Source organism: Vipera berus (genome assembly GCF_964194415.1).
Source record: "Vipera berus genome assembly, chromosome: 3".
NCBI lineage: Eukaryota > Metazoa > Chordata > Lepidosauria > Squamata > Viperidae > Vipera > Vipera berus.
Genome location: NC_138204.1, coordinates 52,139,192 through 52,160,476, shown reverse-complemented (window position 1 = coordinate 52,160,476; position 21,285 = coordinate 52,139,192). Strand labels below are relative to the sequence as shown.

Sequence of the window (21,285 nt, the reverse complement as noted above, 5' to 3'; positions counted from 1 at the left end):
AAAATAATATAGTTTTAAGCCTTAGCAAAGTTTTTATTTTTTTAAAGAAACCTTTCTAAAATAATCCATGTTGCAAAAAACTCTTTTTTGCCTTTAAACTTACAACATTCCTCATCGTATCTGTCACTGCAATACATTAAAACTGCTCTAAGTTGTTTTGGATGTTCTTTCTTACAGAAGGAGGAAGTGGGATTAACAAATGAAATGCTAATCAGATGAATGAAGATTAAATTGCATTATTTGTATTTTATACTTTGATAAGTTTAGTAAAATTATTAAAGGATTTTTTTAAAAAAATATATCCAAGGAATAAAAGTAAGCTACAGTGTGTCTTTACTCATTTACACTGCAAGTTTAGTAAGACTTCAGAAAAGTATCGTTAGTAGCAGTAAAACTGTATTAGGCAGGCATGGCTGCTACTTCTATTACTATAAAACCTACCTTTGACACAGAAAAGGTGAGTCCTTTGAAAGTACCTGCAAGAGGAGTGTCTAATTTGAAACTTGACACCTTCTTCCTGAGCTGATGTGTGGGCAGAAGGAGGCGGGCTATACGTCTCATCGTATACACTCATTGTTCACAACACAGTAGACAAAGAAATCTTCAGTTGACTTTCGTAAGAGAAGTTGTCTCTGTGTGGTAAAATCTGGATTGGCCCTGAGTTTCTTTGGAGCTTGGTGTACTGGAGTGTTCTACTCCGGGCACAGAGGAGATGAACTTTACCAGGCGAAAAGGCTTCTTCAGGCAAGAAGTAAACAAGACAATTTGGGAACTTCCTAGACGATATACTGCTATCATCCCTGTAGGATCTGGTGCTTATGGCTCTGTCTGGTGAGTGGCTCTCTAGATCTCAGGGCTTTGGCAAAGCGGGAAATGGGGATGGATATGGATATATAGGATCCTGGATTTTGAGGAGGAACAACAGGGAATCACTTCATTTGACTCTGGTGAATATACATTTGCATTCTGGAAAAGAAATTTGGTTTCCTTCCGGCCACAGTTTTCAACGTCATTCTAAGCGTCAGTTGATCAGATATTGAAAGGTATCTGAGTATGGAAACCTTGTGAGCTGCCAATTGTCCTTTTTCTGCAAGGCCCCTTGTGTTACAATTATTTGGTATCTTGACCTTTTAGGGTGAAGCGCAAGTACCATGCTGTGCTGTTTGTTTGCAGTTGGAAGGAAAACAGTCCAGATATTGCTGGCATGACAAATTAATAAGGCGCATCTTCTAGCACCATTTGATTTTCAACTAATGGTTATGTGCCATCAAGTCACTTTTGATTCCTAGTGACCAAATAGCTAAATTATTTCCAATACTCTAGTATAAAAACTCTATAGGAACACCAGCAAATTACTAATTTTCCTTAGTAATAGAGATCAGCTTAAACCTTCCGGTTTCCACACTAGAGTTTTTCAACTTAGTTGGACTTGGATTATATATTTGGCATATAGAAAGTAAATATAGCAATGCTTGGAATGATGTCTTTTTTTCACAAAACATTTATAGCCAGAGAAAAAGAATATTAATCTGCCAAAGATTTGCAGTATGACAATGCTGTATTGTTGTATGCAAAAGACTTTCCAGATGGGTACTTCTGAGATATGTTAGGGTAATACCCACAATTCTCATATAGGCTAGTCAAGGTGTTATAGGGCCTGGGATGAGTGTTGAGATGAACAAAGAAGGTGATATGGAAGAAGGAAGGGCCTCTCCTTTTGTACTTCCCAACACTAATTGAGTCCAACAGTCCCAGCTTCTGCTATCAGAAAAGTCTTGTTTACATTAAACTATTCTTTCTGAACTACCTGCTCTGCTTCGGTTAAAGTGCAGTGATTTTTACAGCTCATAGGTTCATGGGCTGAAATGCCTGGAGCAGACATGCTGTAATAGTCAGAGCCTGTGAGTCAATGCTTCTGTCACATAGAATATATTTGTGGGGTGGGGTGATTTTTGTTTCTTTATATCAGACATGTCAAACACAAGGCCCGGGGGCCAGATCCGGCCCACAAAGTGGTTTCATGTGGCCCGCGAAGCCATCCTGGAAACAGTGAGGGAACGGCCCCCACTGCCTTGGTCCTGGCCCAGAGACCCTCCTTCTGCCAGAGACCCTCAGATCTGTCCCACTCCTGCCCAGGCCCCCATAGGCACCCTTCCTGCGAACGTAGTAGAGCTGGCCATGCCCACCCAGTAGGCCATACACACTCTAGCCATGCCCACCCAGTAGGCCATGCCCACCCTGGCCATACCCCTCCGCCCTGTGCGTGCCCACAGAGAGGGCCTCAGGGTGCCTCCAGTCAGGGAATGTTGACTGGTGGCCCCCAGGGGGAGGGCCTTCTCTGTGGGTGCCCCGGCACTATGGAACCAACTGCCGGTTGAGCTCCGGATGGCATCGGACCTCCGATCCTTCCGTCGCGGGTTGAAGACCCACTTGTTCGAGTTAGCTGGTCTGGCCTGAAGGGGAATATGGGTTTTTTAATTGGCTTTATTATCTTACTTTTGCTGTATTTTAATTGGGCATGGTTTAATTTTCTTTTAATTTTTGTATACCTATTTATATATGCCCTGTGAACCGCCCTGAGTCCCTAGGGAGAAGGGCGGTATAGAAATCCAATAAATATAATATATAATATATATACCCACCCAGCCCCCTGAGGGCAACCGCAATGCTGATGCGGCCCTCAATGAAATTGAGTTTGACACCCCTGCTTTATATTATGCTGGCTTCTGAGTGAGATGTATCTAAAGTTAAAATTTACATCCATGATTTTTGCAGAGCGATAGAAATTTCCACATGACAGCCTAGTAGTTATTGGAAATGCTAATTGTGTATTGACTTATCCTGAGTAATGTGAAATATAATATTTTGTAGCTACAGGCAGAGCCTAGAGGATTTAAGGCATTTAAATAGTTTGTTTATAGCCATTCCTTTGTGTTTACGATCAAGGGAATAAAAAGGACAATCATTTATTTTGGATCTTTAACTGAGTTTAAACTCTTGGATGTATATCTCTTCCTCAGAATCAAATGAACAAATGCCAAGTAACACTGCCAAACATTAAATTAAAATATAATAATGTTGGAGGGAATTCCTTTGGGGTAAGACCCTAATGCTTTTTCTCAGGACCAAGGAAGCTGTCCTTCCCACATAGATCCAGTCTTGCATGAGAACCAATGAATGAAACATGACAGGTCCATTGAGTGGCTACCTGCTTTAGTATTGGTCAGCAAATACTATATTACAGCAGATACAAAACTGCTGTATTCATTTTTCCTTGTTTCTTTTGAAAAATGAAATAAGTGCTTCACTCATTGCATTAAAAAGGTTTATGGCCTGTAAAAAGTGTATTCCCTTTCCACTGAATACTGTCAAAAATCTATCAACAATAATAGCAGTAAAGATAAACATTATTAATTAAAACAGAAATAAATCCAGATTACAGGAGAGTTTTAAATCAAATGATTAAATTAATAATTAAATAATAATATCATTATTATTTAATTAAAACCAATCTAAGTGCTGTATTCAGAAGATACACAACTGCCCATCATGTTATTCCACTTTTAGGTAAGAAATGTTATAAACATTATAGGTAAGAAAATTCAGTCAAAGAGTGAGAACCAGTGAGTAAAAAAATAAAGGCAAGAAATTAAAAGAGAAGGAAATCTAAATATAATTAAGGTTATCATAATATACTATAGCTCTCCACCCTTTTCTGTCTTTGAACATTGTCTTTAATGTCTTTTTCCACTATATCCATACATAAGTCCATACATTGTCTTTTGTTCTCTAAGATTCTTTTTCAGGATCTTATCAACTTTATCTAATTACAACATTTTCTCTGCTTACATACTCTTCCTTGATTTAGAATTATTTTTCCATATGCATTCATTCCTCATTTGACAAAACTGTCTGAGCGTACATGATTTTTACAGATCATTTAATTTTGTACTCAATTTATGTTAATTCATCACCCATTCATTCTTGAACCTACCTCTATCTCTTCTTGCTTTATGGTCTCTTCTTCAGTAACTCATTCCTACCTCATTCACCTTCATTGACATTCCTTTCTAATGGTAAGGATGTTGGTAGTCAGTTGAGGCACATTTTGTCCAGTATCTCACAAGCACAATCAAAACTCAGTTTTACTTCAAGAATTCTCACACTATTCTATGCAAGCCAAGATATTTAATCTAGAGACTAATTTCCAATACTGCTGTCCATATCCCTTCCTGTTCTTCTTCTTTCCACCTGTACAGAGAGGAGGCAATTATTTATTCATCTTTAAGTGAATATTAATACTAAGTGCTAAGAAATTATAGTTCAACATTTTAAAATCTCTCCTTGAACTTTTTGATTGGTGATGTTACCAAGTGCCCTGAGAGATGGAAGAGTTTTTGAAAGTTACAATTTTTGATATTGAATTTGTGTCCCATTATTTGAGAAGGCTATGGTTCCCAAACCTAATATCTGCAATTCTCCAGATTGCAATACACTAATGCTGGCAGAGAATTATAGTAGTTCCAAAATTTCTAGAAGGCATCAGTTGAGAAGAACTAGTAGAGAGCCTCCATTTTGCTTATAACCTATAATACATGTAGAAAGAAGTTTTTACAGGTACACTGTATGCACCCAGAAATAAAAGTGTCTGTGTAGATATGCTCCCCAGGTAACACAAGATCCAATTTAGATAGACTTAGCTTTATACAAATGTTTCTATAAGCCATATCTAAAATGCATAAAAGTGCATTTTTCATGTGTAATGCAAATTAGTAGATCTTGTAGATGAATTCCAGATCTACCCAAAAACTAGATTATGCAGTTTTCCAGAAGAGAATGGTTAAATAAATCAGGCAGTGTCTGCAGTCTTTGGTTCTTCACCATGTAAAAATGCAGTGGCAAACATATTTACCACTATGTGTTATGAACAAAGCCTTAAGTTTATATGGAAGTGTCCTTATGCATATTGATATATACAGAAATTCAGTGAATTTTCATCCAAATACTGCAGCAGTACAGATAAAGCTACAGTCCTAGTTATGCTTACTATACCATAAACCTCAATGAATAAAAGGTCCCTTACATATAAATATGGTTAGGATTTCACAGATCAGCGTAATGCTTCCACGTAATTTCTTTCTGAATGTTTTTCTCTTATTTGCCATAGTTCTGCAATAGATAAGAAAACAGGAGACAAAGTAGCTATCAAGAAGCTCTGTCGGCCATTCCAGTCTGAGATTTTTGCCAAACGAGCCTATCGTGAGCTCACGCTGCTAAAGCACATGCAGCATGAAAATGTGAGTAACTACTTCTCTGCGTATGTTTGCTTGTACCCAAAAGAGTTCTCTGTGTCTTTCACAAATAACAATTGAACAGAAGATAGAGCTGAAGTTTCATTTAATATCATCATTTCTATCTTCACCTGAGTTGATAGACAAGGCAAAAATCCAAATAAATAGCAAAATATGCATGCCCAGAAGAGTAACAGCTTGCAGTAACAGCTTCTATAAAATGACCAATTCATCCCTGCATCTGATGGATAGATCTCATTAATTCAAGTTGCTATATTGACTCAAAAGTTATAAATCACTGCCATACTAAGTTTGGATCATCAGTTAACTATACTTGCAAAGATGGAAGACAACCAGCCAGACAAGTTCTAATATTTCCTTTTTCAACCTGATTGAGTTTGAGATAGGTTGGATGCTTTGGAATTCTGCAAATTGTAGCCCCAGTACATCTGAGGCTAAAATCAGATGTAATAAACATACTGTCCAGTGGATGAAAAGAGGGATAAGTTTATAATACTCATTTTCAATAACAAGCATAATTTGTCATGACTTTAACATAGCTGGATGCCCTGGTCTGTCTACTGATAATTGTATTTCAGTTTTTACTGAAATTTAAGAACCACATAATTGGTTGGATAAATTATACTTGGCAAAATGTAATTATCTACAACATGCTGTAAATAATTCAGATACTCCCAAGCAGCTCCAGACAGTGGTGGGATTCAGCCAGTTTGCACCAGTTTGGCAGAACCGGTAGCTAATGTTTTGTTGCCCAGGCCCAGAATGGACTTCCGGAAGTGGCATCCACACAGAGAACCGGTTGTTCACATATTTGAATCCCACCACTGGCTCCAGAGTGTAAAAACAAGCCTGCTTTGCACTCTGCTGAGGGGTTCCTAAGGTCCTGATAGTTAGTTACTTCTTAATCCATTTTCCTTCATCCCTCCACCCCAATTTTCTAGCAATAGTGGACTTACAGTACTGTATACAGGCTAGGCATTGCAGTTACTGCCTGATACAGGTACTGAATTTCTGTACTTCAGGTTTAATGCTACCGCCTGATTTGTGGTTTGGGTAGAAATCTGGTCCTTTCATACTATGCATTCATTAAGTGACAGGTTTTTTTTAAAAAAAAATTAACTAAGCTCTGTACCAGCTAACACAGCAAAAGTTTTATCAATTGCTATCTTTCTGTAGGGCAAGTTTTCAATTTTATTTTTATCTTGATTTCTGTACTTATTATATGTTTTGTTGTTAGCTGCCCTGAGTCCTTCGGGAGATAGGGCGGGATATAAATCCCATCAATAAATAAATAAATAAAAATAAGTGTAAGGTAGCCAGAACTGGCTGTAAATGATATCTAAGAAATTCCACTCATGGCACCTTATTTCCTGTGACTCTCACTCTGATTTATTTTATGTAAGTAAGTCCAAGGCACATGATTGTGGCAAGGACAGACGTGACACATCCTTGTTATGTGACATCTTTTTGACATTAGTCTAGTGTGTTGGAATCTCCTATTCGTTTCATGAACTAGATAGGAAGACTGCAACATCATTTTGCATGACACTCTGTTAATGGGAAAGTCTTTCTTTTCTAAATTCAGTAGTATTTTAGGAATGGGAATTCAGTCTGAGTTCTAATAAGAATAAAATATATGCAAACATATATGTTGGCAGTTTTCTATAATTCTTATTTTCTCAGCTATAGTGGTGTCAGCTGTGGTGCAGTATGCTCTAATTAATTTATAAAATATTGGTGCATCCAGAATTTGAAACATACATTCTGTATAACTGTCCCTGGATTTGGAGCTTCCTATGAGAACATCACAAAATATAAGACTTCCCCTCTCCCAGCCCATTGCTCGGAAAGGCCTCAAGTTGCCAATTAACATGGCTTGGTTTTTATCATGTTAGATAGATATGTTCTTGTATACTGTGTAAGCTAACATTCCAAGTCTACCTCTCTGCAGGTTATTGGATTACTTGATGTCTTCACTTCAGCTACTTCATTTGATGGATTCCAGGACTTGTAAGTTTGCATTTTCTACCATACGATGTTCTATAGCTCTAGTGCAGAATTATAATGGAATAACAGAGTGGGGAGGGACCTTAGTGGTCTTCTAATCCAACATCCTGCTCAAGCAGAAGACCCTGTACCATTTCAGACAAATGATTATTCAATCTCCTCTTTAAAATTTCCAGTGTGGAGCACCCACAACTTCTGGAGGCAAGTCATTCCACTGATTAATTGTTCTAACTATCAGGAAATTTCTAGGTTGGTTCTCTCCTTAATTAGTTTCCATCCACTACTTCTTGTCCTGCTTTCAAGTGGTTTGAAGAATAGGTTGAGCCTCTCTAAAAGAATTGCTTTTAAAGCTCGGTCCATTAATCATTTTCTCTCAAAATCTGTTATTTTCAAACATGGGTCTATACAGGTTCTGTCACTAAGTTTAGCAATAAATAAATAAATAGCTATATATGGCATAGGACCTGGATACTTGAGGGACCACATGTCTCACATAGCATCTGTCTAGCTAATTCAATCCTGCAATCTTGATATGCTCCAGATTCCTTCAATTGAGCAATGTCATCTATTGAAGCCCTGAAAGCATGTTTTCTCTGTAGCAGTCACTGTCCTCTGAATGACGTTCCTTCCAAGATCCAGATGGCTCCTATCCCACTATGGTTTTAAAAAATTGTGAAGAACTGGCTCTTTTTCCAGGCCTTTGGTTAGGAAAAGTAATACCTCTCACTTCACTGTCTTTGTCATTGTTATCTTTATCTTTCATGTTTTAGTGATCTTATTGTAATGTCATAAGATTGTGAATTGTTGATAGTTGGGTGGTATGCAGGTTTAATAAGTTATGGCTGGTCATACAGTCAGCCAGAAGTTTAGATTGGAGTTGGCATTTTTATTCACCTATTGAGTCCTTCCCAAGAACCTGGAATAGGCAGATGTTGTTTGTTCACAGGGTATAAGCTGTTCCAAGTAAAGTTACCTTTTGCAATTGAGTGATGATGATTTTGTCAGTGCCAATTGTCTTCAATTGGTGCTCCAGATCTTTTGGGAATGTACTCAAGGTGTGACTTTTGCTGCAGTTGTACTATTTCTTTCGGAAATGTTTGTATTTAGTGGTTTTCTCTTCTGCTGTCTCCAGGTACTACTACATCCACTATCTAGACATTGTTTTGTCTTTCTTATCAACAAGGTGTTGTGTGGCAGGGGTTGGTCTGCTTGAATTCTAAAGTCTCAGAGTCTGCTTGAATTCTAAAGTCCCAGAGCACTTCAATTAATTCAATTTCTATTATTTGGTCTATTTTGTGATGCCACCAGTTTTTGCTTGCAAGTAGATGGAATTTCTTGCAGATATTCCAGTGCACCATTGTTACTTCTTTGTCATGCCATTCTTTGTAGTCAGACTGTGTGATTTTCTTGCAGCAGCTAATTAGGGGTTCCACTGTTTTTTCAGTTTATATTATTATTATGGTTGGCTCACAGTCAGCCAGATGTTTATGCTGGTTTGACATTTTTATCCATTTATTAAGTCCAACCTGGAATAGGCAGATGTTGTTGTCTGATGGTGTTAATGATATTGTCACAGGATGTAAGCTGCTTCAAGTAAAGCTGCCTTTTGCAATTGACTGAGAGCAATTTTGACAATGCTGATGTTGTTCAAGTGGTGCTCCAGTTGTTTTGGGATTGCATCCAAGGTCGCTACTACTATTGGAACCATTTTTGTTTTCTTTTGCCACAGTGATCTAATTGCAGGTCTTTGTATTTTGTAATGTTCTCCCATTCTTTCTCTTCTTTTCTGCTATCTCCGGGTATTGCGATGTCCATTATCCAGATTTTTTTCTCTTTTTTATCAATAAATTTATTTCTGGGAGTCTACCTCTGTGAAGATCTGACCTGGAAAGTTAACACAACTCAGGTGGCTAGAAAGGCCCAACAGAGGCTTCACTTTCTTAGGGTCTTGCGGAAGAACAGGGTAGAAAAACAGCTAATGACCCTCTTTTACCGGTCTTCTATAGAGAGCGTCCTCTCGTATGGTATTGTGGTCTGGTATGCTGGTCTGACAGCCGCGGATAGGAAAGTATTACAGAGGGTAGTGAGCACAGCACAAGACATTGTGGGCTGTTCCCTGACACCACTGGATGACATCGCCAGGGCTCATTGCCTTGGAAGAGTGAGGAAGATTCTCAGGGATGACTCACACCCTGGACGGTATCTCTTTACTCTCCTACCATCCGGTAGGAGATATAGGAATATAGCCAGCCGTACCAACAGGCTGAAAAATAGCTTTTATCCGTGGGCTGTTAGGCTTTTAAATGGGACATAATCTTATGCAGAAATGACTTGGGAGGCCGGTGTGTGGTGTAGTTGGTTCACATAGTGTGGTGGGATGGAGGGTTTGTTGTCACTGTGTGTTGGGGGGAGAGAGCACGGGGGGAGGCTCAGCTAATCTCAATGTACACATGTTGTACTTTGACAATAAAGGTTTATTTATTTATTTATTTATTTATTTATTTATTTATTTATTTAAGTGTTAAGTCTGTGGTGTTATATGGCATATGCTTGTCTGAAGTCCCAGAATACTTCAGTTTCTTCATTTTTCTAACAAGAAACATGACAAAGTGGCAACAATGATGCATTGGAATATCTGCAAGAAATGCCATTTATCTGCAAGCAAGAACTACAGAATAGGCAAAATGCTCATTATTATCATATACACAAAAATATGAAATCACAACTGCTTTAGTTGTTATGTATCGATGTAGTGCATGTGTGGATAAAAGCAGTGTGGCTTTTTGCAATTGACAGATGGAAAATTTGTCAGTACATAGTTTATTATTGCTGTTATTATTGTAAAGTACACGTTAATTTTTGCACACAATTTAGCATCCTGGAAATTCTGTCTTTAATTGTTGCTTTTAAATTACAAACTTTCTGGGGCCAATCTAATGAAATAATTGCTATCCATAATCAGATGTCTTGTCTTTTTACATTTTTTAAAAATTATTCCCATTGGTTCCAACTTCCCAAATGAAGAAATGGTATTTTCACCCTGCCATGCATTTTTTTCAAATGGAGCTTTGATGACAGAGATTTACATTTGAAAAATGAATAACATGGGAGGAGAATATGCTCTTTGCCAGAATTGGAATCTCGTAACAAGCTTTTATCCTTGTAATGTTTTAATATTTAATATTTATACAAAAAAATGCCTGCTGAGAGCAATCTGTGTCACACAAAAACCAATCAGGAATTTAAACACAATCTGTATTATGGGATCTGCAATATTTAATAAAATCTGAGGTGATTGATTGAGGTGATAGTTATAATATGTTCATTAATTAATCATAAAAACATAATTGGAAGAGACATTAGAGGTCGTCTCATGAAACTTGCTCGATGCATGATTTAAAATACAAAACATCTTACACTGTGCTGACACAATCTAGCTTCTACATAAATGCCTTTAATAGAAACCACTGCATATCAGGGCAACAACTAGCAGAATAACATCTATAGAGATGCCTTTTTTTTACATTTCAAGGCAGTTGATTTTTCCATAAGCAGTAGCTTAGGATGTGGTTTCTTGTAATTGTATACATCTGTCCTTTTTATATTCTTTGAAGGAACAATGAATACTAAATAATTGTTCAAAGTCTAAACTAATCACATACATTTAAAAGTAAAACAAATATCAGCAGCACTAAGGCAAAATATGAATATATAATATTCAAATACATGTAAAAATGGGCTACTCGTTTTTAAAAAGTCTTTATGCAAAACAACAAACACATAGTTATATATTTAATGTGCGTTGGTTTTAAAAGCTGCAGAGTACAACTTGTGAATACAATATTTTTTTAAATTTTGCTGTTGTTTTCTGATATTCTTGCCTGTTCTACTATTTCCAGACATGGGTCTAGCATTCTTCTGAAATTGATGGAAGTGGGGCACAGAGTGAAATTGGAGGTTTTAATTAGTAATTGGTTTTAATTAATAAAAGAGAACGACACTGATGTCAACAGAGCTTTCAGATACAGACAAAATAATGAAGAAGTAGTCAAAATAGAACTCATTCCCCATGTCCCTGTAATGGAAACAATAACATATAGAACTAAACAAAGATACTTATTAACAGAAGACCCATAATGCACCCAAACTTGACAGAACTAGCAAAATCCAACCTGTTCCCCAGATTAAGTCAACCTTCTCTGCAGCACTGAGCAGCAACCTTGTTTTTGAATAATAAGTTTAGTGTTCTTTCAAAAGGGCACTAAGCCTATCTTTATAAGAAGCCTGCATAACATCTGACAAATACTTCAGGAAGTGCCAATCTGGAATGTAGGCAAGTATCTCTGTGGAAGCTATGTCTCTCGTGCTTACTGCAGTCCAAATTGAAATGACTGTGGAGGGCAGTCCCCATGATTAGAGGGTGAGAGGCATGCCCATAGCAGCTTAGAGCAGCCACTAGAAGATGGGCAAGTTCCAAATCCTGACCATCACCCATATCATCAATGAAACGTGCTAGATTGTGTCCAGAGCAAGAACTGTGTCAGGACACCACTTTAAGTTGAAACAGTTCACTTTAAGATTACTTTAAGCTGCCATAGCTGTGGGCTTGGGATATAAAAGCAATACCATAAGGAAATGTTCGTGCCATGGTTTGTACCATAGTTAAGGGTTTCAAAGACACTTACCCCTATGTAATTGGTAACTACATAAGAAGTCAGTGCAAATCAACTGCCCCTCAGCTTCCAGTCAATAGCTAGTTTATCTGGTAGTCCTTTGTGTTGTATGCATTGTATAATAAACACAGGGCCAGAAATGGAAAAGCATAGATTAAATGGATCTGAAAAGCCAGCAGTGTGAGTCTCACATCAACTAAACTATTAAATTAACAATAGACTTATTTAAGATAATAAAAGTAGTGGTTTCAGAGAAGTTCAGATGATTTTGTCATGGACTGAAGTATAAAGATTAAGTTGGAATAACACTGTTTGCTACAGTATTTTATTTAATGATCTAGTGTTCCCATTCCTGGTTCTAAATTATAGCCATGCACTCTTATTTTCAGAAGTGGAATTTTATAAAATCAGTACGTGTCTTGGCATGAATTAGCTACTATTTCTAGTGAACTATATAACCATATTATAACTTACATTTTGCCCTGATACTTCCTTTTTAAATATTTTTAGTTACCTGGTGATGCCATACATGCAAACAGATTTACAAAAGATAATGGGACACCAATTCAGTGAAGAAAAGATTCAGTATCTGATCTACCAGGTTTTGAAAGGCTTGAAGGTAAGTAACTTCAGAAAAATTCAGAACAGAGATTTCTGCCAGCTTTTCCAAAAGATCTCATTTTTTTAGTAACTTTGTAGTGACAACATCTTTTAATAGATTCTGAACATAGAATCATAGCATTGAAAGGAGTGAGAGGAAACTTAGAGATAATAGTCTATCTCTCTGCCTAGTTTATGGATCTACTCAGTGGTGGGATTCAAATACGTGACCAGTTCTCTGTGTGGATGCTACTTCTGGAAGTCCATTCTGGGCCTGGGCAACAAAAAATTAGCTACCGGTTCTGCCGAACTGGTGCGAACTGGCTGAATCCCACCACTGGATCCACTACTTTAGTATCCCTGACCAAGAGCTGCTATTAAAGACCTCCAATCAAGCAGTATGTGGATTGATGAAAAGACTCTTACTGTATCCTTTTCTTGTTAACTTATGTCATTTTTTCTTGTCTTCTGGAACAACTCTAGATAATTCTGCCCTGTCTTCCCTACAATAGCTCTTCAAATATTATGACAGCTTCACTATCATATTTCTCTCCAAACTTCTTCTCAAACTAAAGACATCCAGCACCAGCTGTTTCTCATCTATTTTGCTATCCAAGTCATCTTATGGTCTTGGTTGCAATTTTGTGACTAACCTCTTAAAATGTGATAGTCAGAACTATTCAAGGTGCAGTGAAACCAATGCAAAATAGAGAGGAATGATTTTCTTGTTTTGACATGCTACATCTGTTGGTGTGGCTTTTCTTTTTGGCAGATGCCTTTTAGCTCATAATTATTTTATAATAAATCCACCAAGACATACAGATTATTTTCCATGTCCTGATGTGGAATATGGTCTGCTATTAGTTATAACCAAGCCTTTGTTTTTTCCTACATGATTGAAAGATTTTACATCTGTCCCAGTTGAAATTAATTGTGCTGGTTTCTGCCCATTTTCTCAACTTTTCAAGATGCTATGGAATCTTGATATTGTCCTCTAAGGCATGTGCTATCTCCTCATACATTTGCTATCTACAAATTTGATAATTACTTTTTTCTAATCTTTCATTCTAGACAGTAATAAATATGTTGAATAACACAGGGTTTAACCCAGGTGATATGCCACTTCCTCAACACAACGCACAGTCACCCTTTGTGTCTGTCAGAACTTTGATAGCTGCCTTACCTGAAAGTGATTTTTCCTAAACGTGAATCTCTCCAAGTTCTCTTTAGGAAGCTTTATTAAAATAAAAGCAGATGTGGTGAAAGAATTCCAGCCAATTTCCTACAATGCACCCCTGCAATAATTCCTTCCAGCCTGATAGTGGCATGATGGCACTCATTGTGATTGTACACGCTCTGTTTCCATCTAAAAACAGCATAAGGCAGTCAACTTTGTGCCATTTTCTCTATTAAGGTCTTATGACAAGCCTTGCCTAGTGGTTTGCTGAGCTCAAGGTACACTCCCGCAGTCAAATAAGCTAGCTACTTTGTCCAAAAAGATCAACTTAATTTGACATTTCTTCTTGAGGAATGCTTGCTGGCTTCTGCCAAGTAATTTATGTTTTTTTTAAAATTCTCCCTAACCAATTCTTTAATAATCTGTTGCAGAGTTTTGTCATGTGTCAATTACAGGCTTACTGGTTGGTGATTCTGGTCCTTCCCTCCTCCCACTGCCCCCCATTCCTATATGAAGATCTGAACAACATTTGCCCTTCTCCATTCTCCATAATTTCTCAAAGATCACAGAAAAGGGCTTGGAGGTAACATCTGCAAACTCTTTCAAGATTTTCAGATGCATCTGGACTGACCTGGCAATTTAAACATGTTCACAGAAGTCACATGCTCCCTAACAGATTGCCACTCCTCCCTAGAGGGAACTGTCTTTTAATAGAACAAGCAATAAAAATATCCCAAGGAAGATGAAAGAAAAAAAGAGGTTGAAAAGAGCCTTTTTTCTGTTTGTCTTCTGCTACTACATTACCATTTCTCTTACAAGTGGGCTCATCTCTTTTCTTTTTCCTCATTTACTATTGAAACGGCCAGAAAAAAAAATCTTTTTGTTGCTTTTACTTCCCTTGTGTCCTTAAACTTCTTTTGTGCTTTACCCTTTTGGATTTCCATGTACCTCTTGCATGATTATACAGTATGTGTTTGCAAGAGCTGATTGTTAAATTTTCTGGAATTTTGTGAGCTGGTTGACAGCAGAGGTAACCTTGACACCTAGCTGTTCTGTAGCTAGGAGTGTGCCTCATCAATGGCAACTGTGCCAGCAGAGCTTATTCTTAAAACATTTAGCAGCATACTACTAATTATAACAACTAAGTTGATCTTTTTGGACAAAGTGGCTAGTTTATTTGACTGTAGGAGTGTACCTTCACTTCAGCAAACCATTAGACAAAGCTTGTCATAAGCTTCCATTTCCCTTTTACCTTTTAATTCAGTTGAAAGCTTCCTATGCATTCACAAATTTCTTGAACTGCTCCCTTCATTTTTTTCTCTCTCAATGAAATGCTTTGTAACTGGGCTTCCAGGATTTTATTTCTGAGACCTTTCCAACCCTCCTGTGCTTCCTTTGTCCAGAGCATTTCATCAATGGGATCCTGCCCAGTACTTATCGAAACTCATTCTTCAGAAATCTAGTGTCCTTGTATGGGAGTGCTCCAATTGCAGTATCTTCAATCCCAAGAAGATACTGTCACTTCCTCCCAAAATCTTGTTTTTTATCTCTTCAACCAGCTGTTTCTTATTGGTTGGGATAAGATTTAGAAGGGCCAACTCCTTTGTCTCTTCCTCAGCTTTTTGGGAAATGAAACAATCAAAAAGGCCCCAGAGCAAATGTGGGGACTTTACAGTATTAGCTGAACTGGTTTTCTAAGAGATGTCCAGGTAGCTTAAATCTTCCTGTATCTCTTTGCCATAAAAGGTCTGTAATTTAATACAGGAAGATTGTATTCAAGTCTGCTTACTTTGGTGGTTGAATGATAAATACGGGTAGTCCTCAACTTACAGTCATTCACTTAGTGACTGTTCAAAGTTACAATGACACTGAAAAAAGTGACATGACCGATTTTCATACTTACAGCCATTGCAAAGATCCCCATGATTATATGATCAAAATTCAGAAGCTTGGCAACTGACTCACATTTATACCGGTTGCGGTGTCCTGGGGTCATGTGATCACCTTTTGTGGCCTTTTGGCAAGCAAAGTCAATGGGAGAGACAGATTCACTTAACAACCCTTTGGGCTCAATTGTGGACATAAGTTGAGGCTTACCTGTACTGTGAACTAAATAATAAATCAAAGTATTCTTACTCATAGGTTTTCAACTGGATCCTCATGTTCAAATTCCTAGTTCTCCATTCATGTACCCAATTATTTTATACATAAGAGCCCCAGTGTCTGCCCTGTCACTTTTGAATGACTTAAATCCTTAGTTCCTTGCATTCCACTCATGAATCTTGTCCCACCAAATTTCAGTACTATAATGCCTTCTAAATCATAATCACTTTTCTGCATGAAGCCTTCTATTTTTTCTTGTTTGCTCCTCATATTTTGTGCATTTGTATAGAGACAAATCCTTGCTTTGCTTGGCCTATTGCTTTACATACTTATGTCCACATGAAGTGGACACCATCATTTACAGTAGCTGCAGTTTCTCATCTCAGAAGCATCTCCCATTTCTGAAATACAAATCATTCCCATCCACAGCATCAGTCTGTAACCAAGATAGCTTGGTTATGAGCAAGATGGCTGTTATCTCTGTGGTTAATTGTTCATTATCAGTGTCCTCACCTTGGTTCACACCTCCTATCATGCCCATCCAGCGGTGACCACACACCCTGGGGATTGTGGGGCTAATTATTCAGCATATGAAGAGTAATGGAAGATTGCCAGAGCTCATGACGTAGCAAAAATAAGGCATGAGAAAGCTGCAGAGAAAGTAGTTTATTTCACCAGAGTCACCCTCACAAGAACAAAAGGCCTCACTAGGGTTGTTTTATGCTTGTTGGCAAGAAGCTCTGAAGAATTTGAGAATTCAAGAATATTGGATTATTTTTCTTTTCAGTAGAAACTGTGTTTCCATTTTCTAAGGATTGTTTTGAGACAATTAATCCACATACAAAAATACATTGTGTACCCTAAGATACTACACAGAACATGCTCTATCATGGGGAATCTTGATTAATATCAGTTATGGAGGAGGCTGTATGTAATCTTCATGTGGTGTTTTTCTTCTTTTGCAGTATATTCACTCTGCTGGAATCATTCATAGGGTATGTTCTTTTTTAAAGTTATTTCTTTTCTAGAGCGTACAGCTTACCAGTGCAGCCTTCCAAATCCAGGTGTGGCTCGCATAATCTTCCCAGCCACAAACGCCATTGGCACCAAGCTATGGAAGACTGCACTAGTGCGTATTCCTAAACTTCTTTTGTTGTTAATCTTTTCAAACCACTTTGGTATGTAAAAAGATCACCTAATCTCTATTGCTGTGCTAAAAGCAAATGACCTTCGTTTTCTGTCCCCCAGAAGAGAACCTGCACATCTCCCTAGAAGCCTCTTGGCAGTTGGTGGCAATGTTCTAATTCGGGCCCACCAGCATCTTTCAAATAACCACAGCTGCTCCTATTCAACTGATATCATCCTATCCCCAAATTGTTTCCTTTGTAACATTAATGTGGAGAAACATATTTATGCAAGAATATAGAGGGGTGTGTGTGTAAAATTGCTAAATTCCTTTTTTTTTCTTTCTTAGCCCACTGATTCTTCCTTATAAAATAACCCATCCCCAGTATTTGGAAAACAACAGAAGAGTTGAGATGTTCTCCTTCCATATATTTACAAAGATAGAATTAGTTAACTAAATCGGGATTTGTTTAGCAATGCTTCCCACTTTTCAAGCTAAGCCAAAGACTAGCAAACCATATTAATACGGGAACCTGCCAATTGTACATATCTGTCCTTAGAAAGAGGGGGGAAAAATCATTGTGCAGATCCAAAACTTTTTGCTGTCAGGAGCAGGGCCCAGATCATACCCCACAAGATGCTCAGGCCAATGTTTTAATAAACACAAGTCTTGGTGCAATGGTCACATAAGAATTTCTGTCTCCCGTCTTCCTTTCTCCTGCTGCTGGTGGAAGTTGGGAGCTACACGGCATGCCTCAGCTTAGGAAATACATTCTATCCTCACTGAGATGTACTGCATTTGACATTTCCCGCATGCATTTTAGCATCAAACCCTGTAATCCAGCCTGTTGGCTCACCTTTTTCTATGGCAGTTGAAAACTGCCTGAAGAAAACATATTACATGCCACCCAAGCAGAAGACATCACTAGACAGACCTTGTGAATGCCCTGAGGCCAGTTTTTAAACATGGAAATAATCCAATGAAAACATTGCAGAATTGAGAGAAAATGAATGTCTAGAGAGAGACGATTAGGTACCTTTCAAAGAGGAAGAATGCTTCCCTGGTTGAACACATGGAGGAGCCATGTTTCACGCTGCCCTATTAGTACATACCACACAATTGCAGAGCAATACTCAGAACCTCAGAGACCATTCATAGTCTCGTTAATTGTAGTGAAGGAGAGGAATTTAGCTCTTAATAATTGCAACGGGGGAATTGGGAAATGAAAGGTCTTTATAGACTGACTACTATCCCCTCTGGCTTGTTATGCTGCTGCTGTAGCACAGTAGGGAGAGACAGGGAAACAGGTTTTCTCTGTTTCCCTCCTGGTGAATGAAATGGAAGGCAATTTGCCAACATGGTATTGGGTGTTTGGGAGAAAATTGTTAAGAAGAATAAGGACATTCAGATCTGGCAAATCCACCTGCAGCACTGTTAGTAGAACATCTATGCCAGTGGAGAATTGGCAAAGCAGGAAGATTCCTGCTTGGTGTCCTTCCTTCCCTTTGGCAAAATATTGCTAAAGCTGTCAGGGGAGTTAAAAACTTGCTGTCAAACAGCAAGAAGAGTGCAATCTAAATTGTATCCAATTTCTGAGCTTAAAAGAAAACTATTAAATCAGCGTGAACCAGATTACAGTTTAAGAACTCATCCCTGGCAGTTCCTTACTGTAGCACAAGCATACCCCATTACTGTTTCCCAAGGACATTTCTTCACAGCACAGCCTCCATCTCATAGTCAGCCCATTGCTATGGCAGGCTGAAGTCATGTATTACCTTCTTTCCCTGCTCTGGTACCTTTAGGCTAGCAGTTCTGCTGTGGGATCCTTCCCTTCATCTGGCTCATGTGGGTTGCACATATTCTTCAGTGTGTTTTAGCCAAACCTGGCTGATCTAGACTGTGTAAAGACCTCAAATTGACTAGCCTATCCCTTGGTTGACTAGCCTATCCCTAGCTGAAAGGTTAATTGAATAGACCTGGCTCTTGCACCTTTGCAGCCTGCACTTCCCTTTCCAATGGATATTCTGCTTTTGGGAAGTCCTGCCTCCCTTCCTCACAGGATGTTCTTTGAAAAGTCAACCCCATCATAGAATGTAACCTGGAAAAGGTATGGCTTCCACATACAGTGATATTCGCCTGTACAGACCCAATTAACACTGAGATGGCAGCAAAGAGACACAAACATGGCAGATGGCTTGAAAGGGTGACTCGTCAGCAGATCAACAAGCCACAAATGTTTTGAGAGAAAGGATGTGAATGTATGTAAGAGACTCCATAGTTCAACATGTCTCTCATACACGCTAACATCTTCAACTTAGTAATATTTATGTGCGGAGCAGCTGCATCAAGGCTGTACAAATCCAGGTGCAATTAAGAAAAAACAACCTCTTTGATTCCAGCCAGTAATTATAAAATGGATAGATTAACAATTATTTGAATCAAAAAAAAATTAAAAAAAAAGATTGATGGAACAGAGTACCTAAATCTTACAGCACCTTCCTTGTTGACAATCTATATACTAATCAGTAACAGATTTTTCCTTTGAATATCCTGGCTGGTCACATTCAAATTTTTAGCCAAGGAAACTGCTTTTTCAGTGCTGAGGACCAAACGGGCAGCAGACAACCTGGGTCCTGTTAAGTGCCTGTTGGGGAGAAAACCTGATTCATGGCTCTGGGATGGGAGGAAAGAATGTGCTTGTTATGTAATTACCTACTCTAGGATCAAACTGTGATAGTCACAATGGAGTTTCATATTCTGCAGGATCTAAAGCCGGGCAATTTAGCAGTGAATGAAGACTGTGAATTAAAGGTAGGATTTTTGTTTTTGTTTAATGAAAAAGTAGATTGCATTGCTGGTTTCACTATGTTGTTCTGAATCTTCAGTTCACCTTCTCCTGCAACACATGTGTGTTTATTTGGAAATAACACCTACTTATTTTGATGGGATATCTAAAGATAGATTCACTGAAACCAGCCAATTTAAAGTGCACCTGGGCAACACATTTATTGAATTTTATTAAGCAATTGCTTTCTTTGAAATGGTATTTTAGGTGACATCATCGAAACTTCCCATATTTCCTATTATTTTTCGATCTATTTTCTTTCCTTGGGGGGCAGGGAATGTATTTTCTATTAAATAGGAAAAAAGTATGTTCACAAAGAGCCTTCACCTGGAAGAACCCTTGTATTTCATAAGAGTACATAGTATTAGAGTTTAATGTTGTTCCCAGTTTTAAAATTACACTGCAAAGGGCTAAGAATTCAATTGCAGAGTAATATTAATGCAGTTTACAACCCACTCTCAGTTTTAGAATCGCACAGTAATGGCATCTCGAATGATTTGTCAGAACCCTTTCTATGGAAGAATACAGTGCTTGGGAATGAATTGAACTGAATTGAATTTATTGAATTTATATACCGCCCTTTTCCCATAGGACTCAGGGCGGTTTACAAAGTATTTAAAAATGTCAATACAATACAAAAGAATAGAGTATACAGGAAGGAGTCCTGGTGGTGCAGTGGTTAAAATTCAGTATTGCAAGCTAATTCTGCCCACAGCCTGGATTTTGATCCTGATGGGGCTCAAGGTTGACCCAGTCTTCCATCCTTCTGATGTTTTTTTTTTATTCCATTTATATCCCGCCCTTCTCTGAAGACTCAGGGCGGCTTACAAGCTTAGCAGTAGCCTTCATTCTATGTATATGCCTGCTTATTAGGGCTTTTGCCCCCCCCCCCAGCAGCATTATTACAAAGTCAGCTTAATTGCCCCCAACAATCTGGGTCCTCATTTTACCTACCTCGGAAGGATGGAAGGCTGAGTCAACCTTGAGCCTGGTGGGATGCGAACCTGCACTAATTGCAGGCAGCTGGTGTTACTTAAGGAGGCATTAGCCCACTGCTCCACCAAGGCAGTGTTGATAAAATGAGGACTCAGATTATTGGGGACAATATGCTAATATTGTAAACCACCCAGAGAGCACTGTAAAACATGGGATGGTATATAAGTCTCTAAGTACTATTGCTATTGCTATACTTTCTGCCCTTGATTTATAGCTAGGCTTGGCACACCTTTAGAACACGTGTTTTGGCAAAATAGCTGAGTCTTGGCTAAACAAGTTTATAACACTCAAAAAATGAAAGAGAACTGGTTTCCCTCAGGCCTTTCCCACCTGTACTTAGTCATGGAACAAACATGCCCTGGCAATGTATTTTTGCTTCTCTGTTCTCATTAGATTGTTTTCCTCTTGTCCCTAGCCCATGGCTGAGGCTGGTTTAAATTATCCTC

General features: G+C 38.3%; 1 protein-coding gene across 1 annotated transcript in view; it reads left to right on the top strand.

The window, feature by feature from the left end:
- Nucleotides 1-538: 538 nt before the first annotated feature.
- MAPK13 (mitogen-activated protein kinase 13) overlaps nt 539-21,285 on the top strand; it is a 33,294-nt gene continuing 12,547 nt past the window's right edge. Inside the window, exons 1-6 of the mRNA XM_081325210.1 lie at nt 539-831; nt 5,168-5,297; nt 7,264-7,322; nt 12,503-12,611; nt 16,838-16,867; nt 19,762-19,809. Coding sequence (XP_081181336.1) covers nt 713-831; nt 5,168-5,297; nt 7,264-7,322; nt 12,503-12,611; nt 16,838-16,867; nt 19,762-19,809 — 495 coding nt within the window. The 5' untranslated portion in view covers nt 539-712. The remainder of the gene's footprint in view (nt 832-5,167; nt 5,298-7,263; nt 7,323-12,502; nt 12,612-16,837; nt 16,868-19,761; nt 19,810-21,285) is intronic.